We start from the raw sequence: 18,721 nt of genomic DNA on the forward strand, positions 1-18,721 counted from the left end.
TCAGATGGCACCCTTGGGAGAATGGAGTCTGCAGTCAGAGGGGTCTAGAGTGGGGCCACAGGACAGGAGGAGGGCACAGACAGGGTAGAGGTCCTTCAAGAAGGGGCAGAATCGGTTGACCCACTGGGCGCTGAGTGTGAAAACAAGGACTACTCCCACATGTGGAGCCTGGAAAATGGGTACAGTGTTGGGGGGTACGAGGCAGCTGGCGCAGACCAGCAGGAAGCCGTGGGGCCAGGGTGGCCAGCAGCCTCGGCTTCTCATCCTGGCTGGGGCGCTCACTAGGCGTCTGTCAAAGGAATGGATGAACGAGCTATATGATCTTGGGCAAGTTGTAGGAATTTTATATATGATCTCTGGGTCTCTCTTTTTTTGGGTGCAAAATAACAGATTGGACTAGAATGTGTGAAATAAAATGGAAGGTACTTTCCTAGAAGAGGTAGGCATTCCTCTCTCCATGCGGTGTGCTACATGGGCACCCCAAAACAGGGGTTCTAGCCTTGGCTAGCTGTAAGATGAACTGAGGTCCCATTCAACACCACTAAATCCAATATTTCTGGATATAAAGCCCAGGGATGGATAATTGGTGGGTTGTTTTTTAAATTTTTTTTTTTTAAAGATTTTATTTGTTTATTTGACAGACAGAGATCACAAGTAGGCAGAGAGGCAGGTAGAGAGAGAGGAGGAAGCAGGCTCCCTGCTGAGCAGAGAGCCCGATGCGGGGCTAGATCCCAGGACCCCGAGATCATGACCTGAGCCGAAGGCAGAGGCTTTAACCCACTGAGCCACCCAGGCGCCCCTTAAATTTTTTTTGTTTAGATATTATTTGACAGAGAGATCACAAGTAGGCAGAGTGGCAGGCAGAGAGAGAGGAGGAAGCAGGCTCCCTGCTGAGCAGACAGCCCGATGGGCTCAATCCCAGAACCCTGGGATCATGACCTGAGCCGAAGGCAGAGGCTTTAACCCACTGAGTGGTGGGTTGTTTTTGTTGTTGTTCTTGTTTTTTAAATTTAATTTTATTTATTTGAGAGATAGAGAGTGAGAGAGAGCATGAACCATGGGGAGGGGCAGAGGGAGAGGGAGAAGCCGCCTTCCCCTGAGCAGGGAGCTGTACATGGGGCTCCATCCCAGGACTCAGAGATCATGACCTGAGCTGGAGTCATGCCCAAATGACTGATCCCCCCAGGCACCCCAGGACGGGTAGTTTTTGAAGCTGCCCAGATGACTACAATGGGTGGCTGGATGATGGCTTTTACCCTGGAGCCTCCAGGTACCCAGTTTGAAAACCACGGGTCTAGGTGCAGACTGGGATCCCTTCCAGGCCCAGGCCCTCAGACTGAGACTTGTGGCTGAGAACGGGCTAACTCTTTCTACGTTTCATCTTCCACCCACCAACCGAAACCTTCTGACAGCTGGGGGGGCAATGCCAGGGTTTCTCCAGCACATACAACTGAGGTCCTGGGACAGGAGAATCGTTGGAGACTCCCCTGTGCGTTGTGGAGCCCAGCACCCCCCGCTTGCACCCCCGGCTTGCACCCACTGGATGCCAGGAGCACATCCCCTGATTGAAAACGTCCCCAGATGTTGTCAAAGGTCTCTTGGGGCAGAACCCACCCCCCACCCCCACTGCCACCGTCCTTCAGACAAGAACCACTGTGCCACCCTGAGTCTCCCGTCCCCCTCTGCCCTCCCCAGATGCAGACAGAGGCCAGGCAGGGGTGGAGGCCATCTGACAACAGGTTTACTTGGCCTTGGCAGGAGGGACGCCTCCGCGGGAGGCCACGGCTTCACAATGTTAAATGGAGGGAGAGCCTGTCAGCAGGATGACTGATGTGGTCTCAGCTCTAAAGGGAGGGAGTTTTCCAAAATACTCATTCCCGGATTCCCAATCAGTCACAAGAGGGCCAGGAGGAGCTTCTGGGGCAGGCGGCCCCTGCTTTCCCAGAACAGGCGGGAGGGGGAGTGGGAGGGGTGGCGAGGAGGGGATTCTTTCCTTCTGTAGATAATTTCCTGGAACCAGCAGCTGGCTGCTCCTGTCTGATTAGTTGAGGGCTGGAGGGAGGAGATTTCCAGTGGGGTGCCTGGGTCCCAGGAGGCCCTCTGACACTGGGATCAAGGGGACGTCTGGGTTTCCGGGTCTGGAAGACTGAACCTCTGGGAGTGGAACTCAGGGGCTGGCTGATCCCCTTGGAGGGAAGTGGAAGTTGTGGGTTCATGGTCTTTAGAACTGGAGGCTGGGAGGCTGTGGAAACCTTCACTCGTCCTTTTTTCTTCCAAGTAACTGGACCTGAGGGCAGACAGAGAGTGGGAGACCTGGGATGGGCAGGGCAGGGTGGAGCTGGGGGAGGGACGGTGGGGGAAGGTACTGGGGGGCTCAGAAGTGACGAGGCCCCTGCCGCCCTTACCCCGCCCCCGACTCACTCCACCAGGAGGCTCAGAACACCCAGCAGGAAGGCAGCCACCAGGAGAGCGAGGAGCAGAACCCTGGCTTCCCAGAGATCGTGACTTCCTGCAGGGAACCCAGGAAGCAATAAGGGACCCGGCGACCTCTCCAGCCGTCGCAGTGTGGGCGGGGTGGGGGGGGAGGGTTGGTGGCCGAGAGCTCGGAGACCTGAGCCAGGGGAGGCCGGGCGGAGGGGTAGAACCTGGGAGGCAGCGCTTTCGGGGCCAGCAGCAGACGTCGAGTTCCTGGCAGGTGGAGCAGTTGTACACGACGGTGCTGCCCCCTGCAGGACACAGCGGGAACGAGCTGGGGCGGGGGAAGCCCCGGCTCTGCCTCCCAGAGTTCCCCCCGCCCCCGCCCCGGTTTCCGCCACAACAGCCAGGCTCTCCTCGAGCACCCCAGATGCCCGCGTCCTCACTACTCTTTCCTTTTCTACTCACGGCAGGCAGGCGCGCAGAGAGCTGAAAGCAAAGACAAGGAGGGGTGGGGGGAGGGGAGCCGCTCGGCCACGCCCCCCCTTTTCCCAGCGCCCGGGCGCCCCCATCCCTGGCGGCATCAGTACCTTCCCTGCTGTAGGCGGGGAGCTTGGTGTTTTGCAGCCAATGCCGATACAAAGGGAGAGAGGAGAGAGACCCTTTGATCTCTGGGGAGAGAGGGCCGCAGTGTCTCCCGGTGCCTTGCCAGGGCGGGCTCACCTTCCACCCTTCCCAAGCAGCACCTCCCCGATCGCGGATCACACCTTCCCGGCTCCACCTGGCCGCCCTGCCCCTGCCTCCCCGCCCCCTCGCAGCTGCCCCTCCAGGGCCCTGGGTCGTGCGTTGCCCCTTGGCCTCACCCATGACCCTCAGGACTCTGTGAGTCTTCTCTATGACATTGTTCATGGACGTCTCATCTGTGGAGACAGGCGGGAACCTGTGATTCTCTCCGCGGGGGAAGAGGCCAGAGTGTCTAAAGAGGGCTGTGGTCTGAGGGGGCAGCTGAGGGGCCCAGCTGGGAAGCCACAGACTGCGCCACTGGGGGTGTGGTGGTCCCGGTCCCTGGATGTCTGAGCTTACCTAAGGCAAAGGCAGGGAAGCTCCAGGAGGCCCTACAGTCCTTCCACCGAGCCTCTACTCGGCTGCAGAGTTTAGCCAGGCGGCCCGCCAAGTCACGGTCTGGGAGGTGGCAGAGGACACAGGCCTGGGCGGTCGCCAGGAAAACTCCACCTAAGGCCAGCATCCACATGAGGCCTGCTGGTGGGTGGCAGACGGGTGCCCGCCCCACTGAGGCCGAGAAGGCCTCTGAATCCTATAATCCTAGTTCCAACTCTGCCTGGAGATTGGAGCATGTTCCAGAACAGCTGGGGATTCTAGAACATTATGGAATGGCACCCAAGTTCCATCTCTGGCTGGGGCAAAGATGGGGCCCAAGGAACTCAGGACCTGAAGACCAGGGCAGAGAAAGCAGGGCTTCTGCTACGAAGGGGACAGTGCCCCCCAACCTGGTCCTCAGCACTCTTGACAAGTTTGAGGTTCCACAAAGCAATTTTATTTTTCTTCTTGTAAATCATGACCAGCGATAAATAATGAGCGAGTGCTTCCCCCAGTGAAGAAGCTGTGCATGAGTCTCCCATTCATGGGGGAACCAGAAATCCCACCCCTTTCCCTGTCCTCCCCCCACTCTCCCCACCTCTTCTGTTCATCTCCCCTCTGCCCTGGGCAGCCTGGGCCTTCCCAGCCATCTCCTAGCAACGTGCCCATAGTTGCCTTAGCAACGGAGAGTTCTGCACGGGCCTCCTAGGCCTGGCTGGGCCCAGGGACTTCTCTTATCTTCCACCCGGAAGATCCTGGTGGCTGAGACCTCCACCGGCCTGTCCTGCCTCCATGTGCACAGTCTACATGCGACCTACATGTCCTATATGCATGTGCACAGCCCCCCCCCCCTTTCTGATGAAACTCCTCACTCTCGATTTACTTGAAAGAGTCACCGGGCAACCCCAAACCGGCCTAGGCACGCAGAGCCCACGGATACCGTCTCCGGCAATGCAGACAGGAGCCGGGACGGCAGAGACCCACACATTGATCAGACACACTGGCTGGCACATGTGAGCACGTGAACAAAGCAAGCCCAGGACCCAAGCAGATGCCACCCTCGTCCCTGTGGCCAGCTCCAGCAATATGGGGCCCTAGAAAACACTTGGGTATCTAGAGTATGGGCATTCTCTCCAGTTCCCTAAGCCGACCTAGGGTAGGGTGTAGCCTTTCTGTCTCCCTTAGTAGGTGACCTGGGACATGGCAAAGAATCCCCCTTCCCATATTCTAGAGTGTTCCGGCCTCTCTTTGGTCAGGCCAGAGCAGGCCCATTCAGCAGCAGGAGAATCCACGGTCCAGGAGACCACATCACACCTACCCGAAGTCCTTCTCCCACACTCCAGTGTCCCTCCAGAGTCCTGCTAGGCTGAGCCTGGGCAGAGAGGTGTCCCGACTTTTCTAGAACCTTGAATACTGAGCTCCACCAAGGAGACGCTAGAGGCCGCCAGTCTCCGGCAGGGACAAGCCTGGGAACCTTCCCCACCCATCCCAGATTGAGCACCAGTCCAGATCCTTCCCGTGGCTGTGAGCCTTCAGCGCGCTTAGACTTGGGAGCTGCTGCCCATGCCTGGGCTCCAGTCAGGTGCAGCGGGAGCCCTGACTCTCATGGCTCCAGAGGCAGAGCTAAGAGGCTTCAGGGGGGGCTTCGTTCCCTTTGCTGTCCACCCTCTCCCCCACCCAGCCCAGATGGGAAGGCGGCGGGTTCAGTGCCGCACAAAGCGCAGAGATCGCGAGTTGAGCAGGTCTTCGGGGTCAGGGAAGACGGAGTCTAGACGGAAACCGTGCTCCAGAGCCACCCGCAGCACCTCCTCCAGGAAGCCGGGTGCGCCCACCACCTCCCGTAGCTCTCCTGGCCCCCCAGTCCACAGAGGCTGCAGACCCAGTCTCCTATACTCTGCCTCGGGGAGTTCTGCGGGACAGGGGGCCCACTCCAGACGAAAGTGCGGGCCTCCCTCTGCCCTGCCCTCACTGGCCACCCCAAATCTGGCCCGCATGGCCCCCAGGCACTCGGAGTCTGTGCAGAAAATGTTGGCTCGGAAGGTATCCACCTGTGCGGAGCTCAGCTCGTAGTGGTGCGGGCCCCGGCGCGCGGAGAAATGCACCAGGCGGGGGCTGGCATCTACATCTGCGTGGAGCAGGGCAGCTGTGGGTACAGGGGCCCCCCGAGAGGCCTCCAGCTCCCGCAGGGCATCCAGGAGGGGCTGGATCTGGTAGAAGTCAGCCTCTGCCCTTAGAAGGGCTGTCTCCCCATACCCGTGGGGCAGGTCCAGGCGGCCCAGCCGCAGGAAATTGAGGATGTGCCGGAAGGCCTTGCCATCTCTGTCAATGAAGTAGTGGCCGCCTCCCTGGGGGTTGAGGTTGGGGGGTATGGGGGTGCCCGCCCTAAACATGGCCCCCAGCATGGAGTCTGGGAAGCGAGTCAGGGTCTCCAAAGTGGTGGAATAGAGTGTGCCCCCCACATTCAGGGTCACAGGGCCCCCAAAAGAGGGGGGCGAAGAGGGCACAGGAGGCGGCGAAATTTTGGGGGAGTACAGGAGACACCGAAAGAGAAGAAAAGGCGGAACTCCCTGGGTGTGGGCAGAACTGGGTCATAAAGTTCAGACTGTCTCAGGGTTGGATGCACAGGTTGGAGCACAAGGCGGAAGATCTGGGGTTCACCCCAGCTACCTTGGTAGTGGGGGAGACGGTTTCCGGGCACAGACACGGCGGAAAGCTTGCGAGAACGCTTGAAAAGCGCGGAAGCCAGAGAGGGAAGGGAGACTTCGGTCCAGACGCATTCGACTCTGGGCGGAGAGTCAGCAGCTGGGCTCTGAGGGCTTCAGACAGCGAGTTTCCGGAATCCAACCAGCAGGTGACGGTGGCGAGCACAGGCCGACCCTCGGAAGTACCCAGCTTCCAAGTTCTCGGGCAGATCGCCGTCTCCGCGGGCGAGTGCACGCAGGGCCCCGGGAGCCCGTCGCAGGCCTGGCCTGGCCCGGCTCCGGCGCTGGTCTCGGGAGGCAGAGGCGGGGCTGACGGGAGCGGGCGCGGAGGTGCCTCCCTAGCGGCCGGGGGTCGGGGATGCGCGTTCAGCGCGAGCCGGGACCACCGAAGGACTCTGATGGGAGCAGGCGGGAGTCTCGGGACCCGGGCTCCGTCACCTCCCCGGCTGTCGCCGCAGCCGCCGCAGTCCTCTCCGCCCCCAGGAAGTGGCCTAAGGGCAGCGACTGGGGCCCTTTAAGAGACAGCCCCGCCTCCCTGGCGCCCCGCCCCCCGCCCCCGCGGGGCTCGCGCGCGGCCGGGGTGGAGGTGGGAGCCGAGAGTCAGGAACCGGAGAGACTGGGCGGACGAGCAGGGCGGGCGCACGCGGGCGGGGGTGGGATCCCCATAGTGATTCAGGCACGTCGCTCCGGATGTGGCCGCGACCGCCCCGCGGGCCCCCAGATGTGCCCGACCTCACGTCTGCGGCCCAGCGAGTGGCCAGAGGCCCGGCCGTCCCGGGTCTGGGGGCGGTGTCCGCCCGGTCGCTCCCATCGGGAATTCCCGAGGGGGCGGGTGCTGAGCCGCCGCATTCCGGGGATGCCTGTCGGCCGGGGTGGCCGCACCCCGCCTCTTAGTCCCGGCCCGACGCCAGCTGCCCCCTCCGGGAGGCCGGCCCCCCAGCCCACGCGGGCGGCCTCTCCCCGGCCGGATGCGTCTGGCCATGTCGCCAGAGGCCGAGAGCCCCGCCCCAGACCCGCCCGGCGCCAGGCCGCGTCCACATCGCCGGCTAGAGCTCGCAGACCCCTTGCGCGCCCGCCGCCCGGCCTGGCCCGAGGGAGGCGCCCTGCAGGGGAAGCAAGACGCGAGGCGCACAGCACGGAGGCTTTAATGGCCCAGGGGCGGCGGGGTCGGGGGAGACAGGGTCGGAGGCGCGGGCGCGCGAGGGCCGGGGATCAAAGCGTGTGGAGGTCGTGACTGCGGCGGCTCAGCTTCTCCGGGTCGTCCGACGCCATGAGGGAGAAGTCGCGGAAGATGTCCAGATACGTCTCATCCCCTGAGGGGAGGGAGGCCGGGCTGGGCGGGCGCTAGGCGGCGTCGCGGGGACGTGCGCCCTCCCGTGCGCCCTCCCGTGCGCCCTCCCGCGCGCCGGGTGTGAGTCTGTGGACTCGGCGGTGGAAGTAACGAGGGCGGCCCGGCGGGCCTTCAGGGCCCAGAAGCCCAGAACTGCAGTGTGGGGCGGGGCGGGAGGCTCTTTACCTGCCTGGCCCTGGGCCGCTTCCACCTCTCTCATCTTCGCCAAGCGGAGCCTAGAGGGGAGGAATTACGGCCCAGGGACTCTCTCGTGGCGGCCCCACTCCCAGGTGCCCACCCTCGGAGCTCCGGTGGTAAAGTCACCTGCTCCCCCGAGGCCAGTGCTTGCAGACGCTTGGGGCCACGAAGCCCCTCACGCGGGCGGACCTCACCACCCGTGGACCCTACCCGTCCCCCTTACTGCTCCACGCCCCAGTCTACACTCGCTACAGCCTCTCCCAGGCCGGGTCCGGGATCCCGCCCGCTCCCGGCGTTAGCTCCGCCCCAGATGGGTGGGGCAAGCTCTAGCCCCGCCCATGGATCTCTTTACAAGGTGACAATGTCAGCGTTGGCCGTTTCCATGGCGATGGTCAGAGGGTCTTTGCCTTCTGAGTCCCGAGCTCCCAGATCGGCCCCCCGTTTCAGGAACAGACAGGCCAGCCTGGAAAGGATAGCGAGGTTCAGCCGGCCACTCACCCCATCCGCGTGCCCTTCCTTCCCGCAGCCGGGGTCCCTGCCCGCTCCTACCCCGTGTGGCCCAGAATGGTTGCATGGTGCAGCGGCCCCCGGCCATGGTTGTCCACTTGGTTCACGTTCGCCCCGTTCTGGAGGAGAAATTCACAGGCCAGAAGAGAATTCTGCACAGAAGGGTTGAGAAGGAAGAGAAGGTAGCATCTTTATAAGCTGACCCAAGATGTTTTAGGATGGGGTCTGTCCAGGGGCTGGGATATGGTGCGTCCGGCTCTGCTCTACCTCTTTAGCTGTACTGACCCGTGAAGTCCACAGTACAATCTCATGAGGTGTGTGACCTTATTTTACAGATGAGCGAACTGAGGCACACAGAGCTTCACAACTGTGAGCGGTGGGAGCTCAGATTCAAACCCAGGTGATCTGCTCCCAGACCACACACACCCCTAGCAACCAGTGTCTCTCGGTCATCATTCCTTATGGGGTCGGAGGAAGGGTGAGAGGTGGGCCCCAAATCAGAGAGGGATCAGAGGGAAGGAGCCTAAGGGACGGGGAGGTCAGTGAGACTCACAGCAGCTGTGGCCTGGATCAAGGGAGTGGCATTCTCTTGGCCAGCGTTCACCCAGTTCACATCAGCTCCATGGGCCAGGGCGTCAGCCATGGTGGGGAGGGAGGGAGGGTGCCCAGCAGCTCGAAACAGCAGGGCCCCAGAGTGGAGGCTGCCCAGGTCCTCGGACAGGGGCTCTGGTGGAGGGAATCGGCTGTGAGTCTGGTACAAAATTCTCAGCACAGTCCCCAGATGCTCTACAGGGAGGCCTTCGGGACTCCCAGGACTGCAGTGGGAGGGGGAGGGTTGGGGTGTGTGCCAGGCATGGGGCAGGGACAGCATCATTCCTTAACCTCTTCCTGTTCAACTACTGGGCAGCCCAGACCTCTCCAGTGAGCACTCAGCCTCCACGCCCCGTTCCCTGCACTCTAGCCAAGCACACGCCCTCCACCCACCTCTGGGACCCCCAGCGGGCTCCTTCTCACTCCTGATTTTTCTCATGCAGTTGAGACCTTCGCTACCTGTGTCTAGCCCTACACTCCCTCCCGTCCTTCACTTAACCCCTGAAACTCTTGCCTTGTGAAAAAAGAACCCATGCTGGTGTGGGCCACCCCCCAACCCCCAGCCCTGGCAAGGGGAAGGCCAGGGCCTCATGCTCTGTGCCTCCTGGCAGAGTGCTGGGCACACAGCCGGGCTCCATAAATGTCTGAGCAAGGCTATACCTGGCCTGGATCTGAGGCTCCCTGGCCGGGGCCTGACGGAAGGCTTGGGGGGCAGAGGAGGCTGCCCCTTGGGGGGCCCCCGGCCACCTCTTCGCCCCCGAATCTCAGGAAGCTTGGTCAGGAACTTCTTCTCCACGTACTTGGCATGAATCCAGGCCTCCTTCTCCTGCCTGGCAGAGCATGGTGGGGAAGAGGGGGCCCGTCTCCCCTCCTCCAGTCCCAGACCCTCTTCCTCCCCGTAAGCAGCTCCACCCCACCCCCACCCTCACCGGGAGCAGCTAGGCCCTGGCTTCTTCACGGCCAAGGCCTCCACGCGGGCCTCATAGATCTGGTTGATGACGACATTCCCCAGCTCACACATAAGCTTCCGGAGGTGCAGGCAGAGGCAGAGACAGACAGGTGGGAGGGAGGTGAGTGTCTGAGCCCTGGGGGCATGCAGCTCGGAACTCACCCCGCCCCCCCTTTCTCATCGCAGTGCCCCAAGTCACCTTCACCAGCTCTGGCTCCCACGAGTCAAGGGTCAGAGACCGGACTTTGGAGAAATGAACCCCGAGGCTCCTGGAAGGCCAGAGTGGAGATCAGGCCTGCTGTGGGGCCGCAGGTGCTGACCAGGAGGCCACAGGGCTGGGGGCCGCCCGGCCTGGCTCTGCCTACTGCTTCCTCTTCTCCCTTCTCCTCCAGGTCAGTTTTCAGGCCTCATCATTTCCAGCCACCTCCCTTCTCTCACCCTGTGGATCCCCCTGCACCCCCGACCCCCGCTTCGGCCAGACTCGCAGAGGCCTTGAGGCCTCTCCTCTCTCTCTGCTCTTCGTGGGTTCCCCAGCCCTCAAGAGCCCTGACCCCACACCCCAGTCAAGCCAATAAACTCCTCGGGCAGGACTAGGACACGGTGCCCTGTGTGAGCCAGGGCAGGGTGGGAGGGAGGGTGGAGCCTGCATGCTGGGCTTCAGCTGGCCCTCTCCCCCTCCCCCAGCAGGAAGGAGTGGGGCCCCCACGGGGGTGACGGGGAGTGACCTGTGGATGCCAGAGCACTCGATGCAGAGGGTGACGCCCAGGTTGATGCTGGCCCACTCTGGGGCTGGCTCGCGGCAGTCGCAGCACTGGGCATTGCCGTCCACGCCCTGCACCTGGGCAGCCACGTGCCCCCCTCCACCGGGCTCCCTGCCCCGGGCCATCCCGCCACAGCCCAGGGTAGCTGAGGAGCCCGAAGCCAGGTATCCCGAGCCCTGGGGGAGACAAAGGAAGAGAGACTGGCCCTGGGGCCTGGGGAAGGGGTGGACCTCCCCTCCCCGGGGACCCCCGTTCCCTGCACCGTCCACGGGAAGGCACCTGGCCAGGCCCCCGGGGGCTGTCATCCAGGCGGGCCTGGCTGAAGGCCGAGGCTATGCTGCTCTGCACGGCGCTGACCCACCGGTGCAAGAGGCGCTCGGAGTCTGCCTGCAGGAGGCAGGACCTGCAGGAGTGGGGAGCAGAGGGGGCAGTCTGAGGCCCGGGGAGCCACGTGCCAGGGTCGGCTGGCTGACATGCTACTCGATGGGGCCCAGTCGTCCCAACATGCAAAACACCAGCCGAACAGAGATTTGGGACTACATGGTCCATTCTTTCTAAATATACCTCATCGCCCCATCCCTCCCTCCAGGACACCCCCAGATGGCCTCCCCCCAATCCAGCCACCGAAGGGTTAATGCCTGCTGCTGGATGGGGACCTCCAAGATGTCTCTGCCATGGGCCCTACACTCACTTGCTGGGGGACACGACCTCAAAGCAGAACCGCCTCTCCGAGTCCGGGCAGAGCTTCACTGTGCAGAGGCGAAGGTCGTCCACCACCACAGTCACGGGGTCCTGGAAGGGGAAGGTGACCAGGGGCAGCCAGCCAGCCAGCTGTATCGAGGGCTGAGGGTCCCTGGGCCCCGGCGTCCGGGACGCCACCTGCCTACCTTGTACTTCTTCTGGTAAACCAGTTGGTTGCTCTGGATAGTGAACCAGCGTCTGGAGGAGGCAGAAAGAGAGTCGTGGGTGTGGGGGGCATCGGGACGAGCTCGGGACAGGGACACTGGACAGGCTGTGCCCTCTGCCCCATAAGGGTGGCGGTGAGAGCCGGGCAGACCCTCCCATCCCGTTGGGAGGACACAGGGCTGTGCCAGTGTGCACAGAAGCTGCTCACACCCCAGACAACCGAGGTTTGAGCAATTGTGAAGACAACGTTCCAGTAGATGGCAGTAAAATGCTTTTTCCCAATAAAATTAGGCTCCTGCTATAATACTTTTTTTGAAGTATTCACCACACCTACGTGGGGCCCGAACCCACTGACCCAAAATCTAGAGTCCCAGCCTCCACCGACTGAGCCTGCCAGAGGCCCTGAGTCGCTTGCCAGTTTCTTTGACAGATGGAAGTATCTTAGGGAAGGGGTTCGGTTTTCCAATTTGCGCAAATATCCTCTATGGGAAGGAGCCAAGTCAGAGCAGGTGACCCCCCACACCCCTGCAGTGGTTCCTAAGTCCCCAGGGAAGCCCGCAAAGCCCTCTCGGTGGCTCCGCCTACATCTCCCCCTCCCTGCGCCCTCCTCCCTCTCTCTGTCCACACCCTTGTGCCCCTCTCTGTCCCTCTGACCCTCCTGGGTTCAGTGCTGGCTCCTCCCCCTGCCTAGAACCTTCTCCCCCCAGGTGTCCTTCAGGTCTTCCCTGGGAAGCCATCACCTTCCTATGAAGCCGGAAGCCAGCCCGACCACATTCTCTAGAATGGCAGCCCCTCACCAGCTCTCTGCACCCCTACTTTCTCACATTTCCAACCTAACAGGATTGACTGGACAGCTTTGCTGCTGGGGATGGATGGTCTGTGGGGGCAGCAGGTTTTGCCTGTTTTCTCACCACTTAGTACCCTGTCACCATTCAAAAAACGCTGAATGGAGCTGGTTTGGGCAATTGGGGTCCCCCCGCCCCTCACCTGCTCCAGGTCTTGAAGGCGTTGCTGGCGCGCTTGAAGAGGTGGCCCTCCATGAGGAGCCCACTGGGCCCTTCCTTGAGGCTTGGCTCTGGCTCCTCCCCTCCGAGCTCCTGGGGGAACAAGGGGGTCAAAAGGCAGCTGAAATGGGCAGAGGGGCCTGAGCCAGGCCCCACCGCACCCGGAGGCCTCACCTTCTGCTTCAGCAGCACGTGCCTCTGCTCCATGTCCCTCCTCTCGCGCGCCGAATTCAGGACCAGCTGGTGCAACTGGGCGGAAGGAGGGACATTTCAGGTATCCTCCGACCTCCCCCAACCAGGACCGGACAGCCTCTCAGAGCCCCCTTTCTCCCTCCACCACCAGCCTGCCCACCCTGGTGCTCACCACCGCCCGTCCCACCGCCCACCAGGGCCTCACCTGGGCGCCCAGCTCCCTGCGATACCGGGCCAGCCGGCCCAGCTCCTCGTGGCCCTGCTGGAAATGGGTAGCCTGGGCCTCCACCAGACGCAGCACCTGGGCGACAAGGCGGGCAGGGTGCAGAGCTGACAGGGGAACCTTCTGGCTTTCCCTCTCCCCTCCCGGCTCCCATCAGCAGGCTCCTCCCCACCCTGCCCTCGTGGACACCGAAACTCACAAACTCCATGATGTCAAACTTCCTCTTGTCCTCAATCACGTTGATCTGAGGGTCCCCAAAAAACCTCAGGTCAGTCTTGGAAACACAGTGCCCTTTCCCAATGCACGGGGACCTTGACAGCCTTGAGGGGCCAGAGGCCCTGGGATCCCGGGGGACGGGGAGGGAGACAGGTGGCAGCAGGTACCTGGAGGGCATAATCCAGTGCTCGCCCCTGGTACCCGGCCCTGGCGGTCTTCAAGGCAGCTCCCGCCTCTTCTGCCTCCTGGGCCCGGCGCCTGGGGACCTCAGCGTTGTGGATGAGAGCAGCCTCCAGGCTCTCGGCCCCCCTCCAGAAATCCCGGCGAGCCTCTCGGAACCCCCGGAGACCCCTGTGGTGGAGGGAAGGGGTAACGGGCAGAACAAGGTACCCACCCCCACCAGCCCCTGCAGAGAAGTCCCAGGTGGGCGGCCCATGTATGGCCTTCCAGTCCGGACTCCAAGGGGGTGTGGGGATGGGGGACAGCAGTCGGGCCATCAGAAACCCCCAACCTCACAGCTCCTCCATTCAGGGGGGCCCTTAAGGTGGCGGGAAGAGGGACAGAAGACTGGTTTCCCCTCCCAACTCACTCCTTGACCAGGGTCTGGATTTGCTGCTGCAGTGTGTGCTGGGTGGCATCTAGAAGCTCCTGTGGGGGTGCGGGGAACAGAAATGGGCAGGGGAGGGTCAGGCCACAGAGAGCACTGCTCCCCACCACCAGTCCCTCCTGTGCCCCCCCTTACCGCGTGGCTGTCCAGTTTGTGGTTAAGGCTCTCGGTGAATTTGTCCAGACACTCCTGGGCACGGAGAGGCAGAGACAGAGTACCAGGCGTGGGCCGGCAGGCTGTCTGCACCCAGCCTGCCAGGGCTGTCTCAGGCCACAGCCCCAGCCCTACTCCGGCCTGGCACCCCGACACCCCAGGCCCTCCCTCCCCCTCCAGAGGATCTCTGCACTGCAGACCCCAGCCGGCTCGACATACCGCCATCATGGGCTCTGGGGGACCCAGGCGGGCCAGGTCACAAATGCCCGCGACGAAGGTACGGCCAGCGGCAAGGTAATGGCGCCCACTTTCCAGAAGGCCATTCCCCAGCTTGAGGAGCTAAGAAGCAACGGGGTTAAGGGGGAGTTATGCCATGTGCCCCCATACTGGGCACCCCTCCTCTCCCTTTGGCAGGAAGGGAGATTTCTCAGTCTGCGTCTTGGCTCCCACCGCTCTGTGCCCAGCTAAAAACCTCTCCCAGCCTCTCACCAAAGCTAGTGTCGCCTCCTCTCCACCCCCAAACGTCTTCCTCTGTCCCCTGCCCTGTCTCCCATCCTGCCCCAAATTGCCTGGGTGCAGCACTCCCCGGAAACCCCAGCCTCGGTCAGTGTCCGGCTTGTGGGATAAATGGCCACCCGGCTGGGGGTAGGTTCGTCAGCCCTTCCCTGTCTGGAGTCATCCCACCCCGTGCTCACTGAGCATCCCCCTTATTAAGATGAATTAGCCATCCGGCCACCGGGCTAGAGCAAACATGGCACCTTAGGGTGCTCCAGGGGCCCATTGCATCTGGCCCGAGGAGGGTCCCTCTGGAAGAGCCAGGCGCTGGAGTGAGGTCTCCTGATCTCGGGCCCTGGTTTGGGAACCACGGTCCCCGAGGGGACACCGCTTGGCTCTGACCTGAGTCAACACAGCTGGGATAGAGTGAGTGTCTAAGGAGCCCTTCAGCTCAGCCCAGGGGGCAGGAGACCAGGGAAGTTGTGTGGGGAAATCCCGGGGCAGGGGGGTCTCGGAGAGTTGGGGCCCTGGGTCATCAGTGAAATTTGGTTGAACTGATAGACACTTTCGAGGGCTGACAAAGGCTGCAGGGAAATAGAATGGACCTGAAAGTAGCCGACAGGGTGAGTCATGGTCAGGAGACCAGCCACGATCCGACCAGCTACGACCCGACCTAATCAGGTACCACCGTCAGCTGTCTGTGGTCAGGCGCAAGGACCCAGATGCTCACAGTGTCACTGGCTGCAGCTGGGATCCTGAGTGGCTGTTTCTTCCCTACCCACCACCCTTTCCCCAAAAATGAGACTTCCCGAGACAGAACTGGGGATAAACTTGTCCATCCGTGCCAACGAAAGAGTGCTCAGCAACACAAAGGCACGGACTATCCACACAGGAACTCCTTGTGCTGAAACGTAACAACCTGAGTGGACTTCAAGGGCATACTCTGAGAGAAGAAAAAGAGAGAAGCCACATAATGGACGGTTGCACTTATGGAACATTCTAGAAATGGAAAAAGTCTGGAGAAGAACAGTTGAGAGTTTGCTGCGGATGACAGAAGGCAGGGGAGGGAAGCTGGACAAAGGGCTGCACCGAATGGTTCCTTCTGGTGGTAGAGTTTTGTGCCCTTTTCCCCTCCTTCCCTTCCTGCCTTCCTTCCTTCCTTGAGAGAGAAAGACAGAGAGAGAGAGCACATGAGGGGTGGAGGGGCAGAGGCAGAGGGAGGGAGAGGATCCTAAGCAGACACCATACTCTGCCCAGAGGTAGATGTGAGGCTCAATCCCAGGACCCTAAGATCATGACCTGAGCTGAAGGCAGACGCTTAACCTACCGAGCTACCCAGGCGCTCCGATTTTTGTGTTTTGAATGTGATTCTGGTTATAAGAACATATGCATGTGATTAAATGCCATTGAATTACAAAGACTTTTTGAAAGAAAGAGCACAATCGATCTTGAACATGGGTTTGAACTGCACTGGTCCACTTCTAAGTGAACTTTTTTGGATAAACACAGTACAGTCCTGCACATGTATTTTTCTTCCTTATGGCTCATTGTTTTGAAAATTTTGTTTATTATTTTTTTTAAGTAAGCTCTACATCCAACATGTTTTTTTTTTATTTTTAAAGATTTTATTTATTTATTTGAGAGAGGGAAGGAACACGAGCGGGGCTGAGAGGAGAGGCAGAGGGAGAAGCAAATTCTCCTCTGAGCAGGGTGCCCTATGCGGGACTCGATCCGGGGACCTGGGATCATGACCTGACGCTTCACTGACTGAGCCACCCAGGCACCCCACCCAACATGTGGCTTGAATTCATGACCCGGAGATCCAGGGTTGCACGCTCTCTGGACTGACCCCACCAGGTACCCCTCTTCCTTCTGACTTTCTAACGCTTTCCTCTAGCTCCCTTTATTGTAAAAACAGTATACGTTACATATGATACACACGAAATACATGTTCATAGACTGTTTCCATTATTGATCAATGTGGGCTATCAGTAAAGTTTTTGGGGAATGAGGAATTATATTTTAAATTTTTGACAGTATGGAGAGTCAGCGCCTCAGGTTGTTCAAAGGTCAACTGTACATGCAAAATGGGTAGAATCCAAGTAAGTTCTCTAGGCTGTTCCTTGTGTCATGCCCTCATCACTTTCCTGGTTTGGTAACATACTAGCCTTATACAAGAGGCCAGCACTGGGGGAAGCTGGGTGATGGGTAAGTGGGACCTCCCCGTGCTATCTTTGCAACTTCTTGCAAGTCTGTAATTAACTGAGAAAGGCTTAGCGGCTCCTGGGTGGCTCAGTCACTTAAGCCTGTGATTCTTGATTTCGGCTCAGGTCATGATCTCAGGGTTGAGAGATCGAGTCCCATGTAGGTGGGGAGGGGGAGGGGAGAGGGTCCACATTCAGCGGGGAGTCGGCCTGAGAGTCTCTCCCACTCCCCTGCTCATAGGCACTCTATTGCTAAAATAAATAAATCTGTAAAAAAATATTTAAAAATTATATATAAAAATATGTTATCTATTAATTGATGGTTGGCTAACTTTCAGACTGTGGGATAGGCACTGAGGATTGAGCAAACACAGAACATAAAAGTCCTTCATGGCATTTACGTTCTAGTGGGGAAAACAAGAACACATATTGGCAGGCGCCTGAGTAGCTCAGTGGGTTAAGCAACTGCCTTTGGCTCAGGTCATGATCCTGGGGTCCTGTGACTGACTCCCGTATCAGGCTCCCTGCTTGGCGGGGAGTCGGCTTCTCCCTCTGACCCTTCTTCTTTTCATGCTCGCTCACTCTCGCTCTTTCTCTCACACAAATAAATACAAAAAATCTTAAAAAAAAAAAAAAAAGAATGCAAATTGGCAAGTGTGACAGACATGCTCTCAGGTGACCCTGGATGGTCCCCTCCCTTGCATCACCCCCCCACCAGCGTGAGACACGCGACTTGATCCTGCCCCAACGGAATATGGCCAAGGGCACAAGACAGCGCTCCCATGATCGGGTCATGCCATGTGGCAGAGGGAGGGGACAGCCACCCGCGGCTCCTGTGGCTGCATTTCCATCCAAATTGATGTCACCTTGTCAGCACACATGTGCCCATTTTATGAAAAGTGGCCCGGGATGGCCTTCCTGTCTGAGGTTTAAGTGTCTCACTCAACTGGTTTATCTCCCCAAGGCCATCTGTGGGCTGCCCGGGGGCAAACATCTTGCCGTCCCTGTGTCTGGAGGCCCAGGGCCCAGGGGAAGGCTGGGCTTGCAGCTGACCCAGGAAGCCCACAGGGAGTCTGGTCTTCCAAGACCCTGTGCTCCTTGGGGGTACATAGCCCCCACCTCCTTCTCTGTGGCCCCCATAGTATTTAGCCCACATGGTTAGTATTCAACAACGCTCGGAACTATTTGAGGTTCTCCACTTTTCTCCCCAGCCCGCCCCTCTCATCTTAATGCCATCCTGGGTTGCCTCTCCCCCATCACCTTTTCCAGCCGGGTCTCCAGTTCTGACACCTCGGCTTCCACCAGCTCGATGGAGGCTCTGGGAAGAGAGGCACAGGGTCACCGGAACACAGTCTGGGTGCATTGGGTCCGGGCCCCCCAGGAAGGTTGGCATTGGGGTTAGTGTGTAATGGGACAGACAGAAAAACTGATCGGTGAAGGGGCTTGACCACCCGCCCTCTTGGGCTCCCTTCCTCTGTGTAGTGTGGGAGCTCGTGGGGCCCAGGCTGAGCAGGAAGGGTAATGGGAGGGTGGATGTGGCCCAGGCAGGAAGTTGCTAACCGCCCCAGCAGGTGCTGGGGGAGGGGCAGGGGTCCCCAAAACGGGAGGAGAGAGTGTCAGCTCTGGGGGGGAAGACGGGCTGGAGCGGCCCCCTCTGCCCAGAAAGGGGGTGCAGAGTATCAGAGCCCAGGGTCGCCTAGTGGAGGTGCTACTCTGGCCCTCGAGTTTGATCTTGTCCCTTTATGAACTTGTCCCCTAAAAGGACATCTGGCCTGGGGAAGGCTGTGTGCTATGTGCGTGGTGGCTGTGTGTGTGTGTGTTTTAGGGGGGTTGGACCTCACCCCCCTGTGTCCCCCAGACCTGTGCACACTTACCGGAAACGGGGTGAGTCCTTGAGACACTCCTCGAAATCCAGCTTGACAGTCATCTCAGCTTGTCTTGTCTTGGGACTGACGGGCAGGGGTACACGGTGGAGATGCTCCCTGCCCCCGGAGGGGTTGATGAGGAAGGAGGAGGGGGTCCTCTCCTGGGGAAGAGCCTGTGGGGGGGGTGCCCAATTCCTTCTCCAAGGGTAAGGGGTGTCCAAGGAGGACCTCTCACTTCACACTTGCTGGCTGCGCAAGGGAGGGGCAGAGGCGGGGCCAGGCAGAGAAGCCGTAGCCCCGCCCAC

General features: G+C 60.3%; 3 protein-coding genes and 1 long non-coding RNA gene across 12 annotated transcripts; 1 reads left to right on the forward strand and 3 right to left on the reverse strand.

The window, feature by feature from the left end:
- Window positions 1-1,719: 1,719 nt before the first annotated feature.
- TMEM95 (transmembrane protein 95) lies at window positions 1,720-4,923 on the reverse strand. 8 transcript variants are annotated; one of them, XM_059379504.1, is made up of 8 exons: window positions 4,832-4,920; window positions 3,499-3,648; window positions 3,279-3,335; window positions 3,006-3,086; window positions 2,884-2,904; window positions 2,612-2,726; window positions 2,406-2,509; window positions 1,720-2,287 (listed from the first exon to the last, which is right to left on the reverse strand). In XM_059379504.1, the coding sequence occupies exons 3-8, from the start codon at window positions 3,322-3,324 to the stop codon at window positions 1,890-1,892; spliced, it is 765 nt and encodes a 254-aa protein (XP_059235487.1). In that variant the 5' UTR covers window positions 3,325-3,335; window positions 3,499-3,648; window positions 4,832-4,920; the 3' UTR covers window positions 1,720-1,889. The 8 variants fall into 8 exon arrangements, with proteins under 8 accessions (XP_059235487.1, XP_059235488.1, XP_059235483.1 ...); XM_059379505.1 differs by lacking the exon at window positions 3,499-3,648 and having other exon boundaries at window positions 4,832-4,923; XM_059379500.1 differs by lacking the exon at window positions 4,832-4,920 and having other exon boundaries at window positions 3,499-3,667.
- On the reverse strand, window positions 3,938-6,098 carry KCTD11 (potassium channel tetramerization domain containing 11). The gene has a single exon (XM_059379509.1). The coding sequence runs from the start codon at window positions 5,913-5,915 to the stop codon at window positions 5,217-5,219; it is 699 nt and encodes a 232-aa protein (XP_059235492.1). The 5' UTR covers window positions 5,916-6,098; the 3' UTR covers window positions 3,938-5,216.
- A 1,246-nt stretch (window positions 6,099-7,344) lies between these two features.
- On the reverse strand, window positions 7,345-18,696 carry ACAP1 (ArfGAP with coiled-coil, ankyrin repeat and PH domains 1). Its single transcript, XM_059379498.1, has 22 exons — window positions 18,426-18,696; window positions 17,812-17,869; window positions 14,072-14,191; window positions 13,835-13,888; window positions 13,682-13,740; window positions 13,260-13,443; window positions 13,076-13,120; window positions 12,859-12,954; window positions 12,636-12,710; window positions 12,445-12,554; window positions 11,439-11,490; window positions 11,243-11,343; window positions 10,831-10,954; window positions 10,516-10,727; window positions 9,990-10,059; window positions 9,771-9,865; window positions 9,502-9,671; window positions 8,804-8,976; window positions 8,293-8,402; window positions 8,096-8,206; window positions 7,732-7,781; window positions 7,345-7,528 (listed from the first exon to the last, which is right to left on the reverse strand). The coding sequence occupies exons 1-22, from the start codon at window positions 18,476-18,478 to the stop codon at window positions 7,428-7,430; spliced, it is 2,223 nt and encodes a 740-aa protein (XP_059235481.1). The 5' UTR covers window positions 18,479-18,696; the 3' UTR covers window positions 7,345-7,427.
- Window positions 8,318-11,243, forward strand: LOC132003774 (uncharacterized). Of its 2 annotated transcripts, none has more exons than XR_009400307.1 (4): window positions 8,318-8,432; window positions 8,586-8,728; window positions 9,977-10,182; window positions 11,141-11,243. It is a non-coding gene; the product is annotated as an uncharacterized LOC132003774 (long non-coding RNA). The 2 variants fall into 2 exon arrangements; XR_009400308.1 differs by having other exon boundaries at window positions 8,322-8,432; window positions 8,586-8,650.
- Window positions 18,697-18,721: the final 25 nt, after the last annotated feature.

The sequence above is a fragment of the Mustela nigripes genome, chromosome 16 (assembly GCF_022355385.1).
Source record: "Mustela nigripes isolate SB6536 chromosome 16, MUSNIG.SB6536, whole genome shotgun sequence".
Lineage (NCBI taxonomy): Eukaryota > Metazoa > Chordata > Mammalia > Carnivora > Mustelidae > Mustela > Mustela nigripes.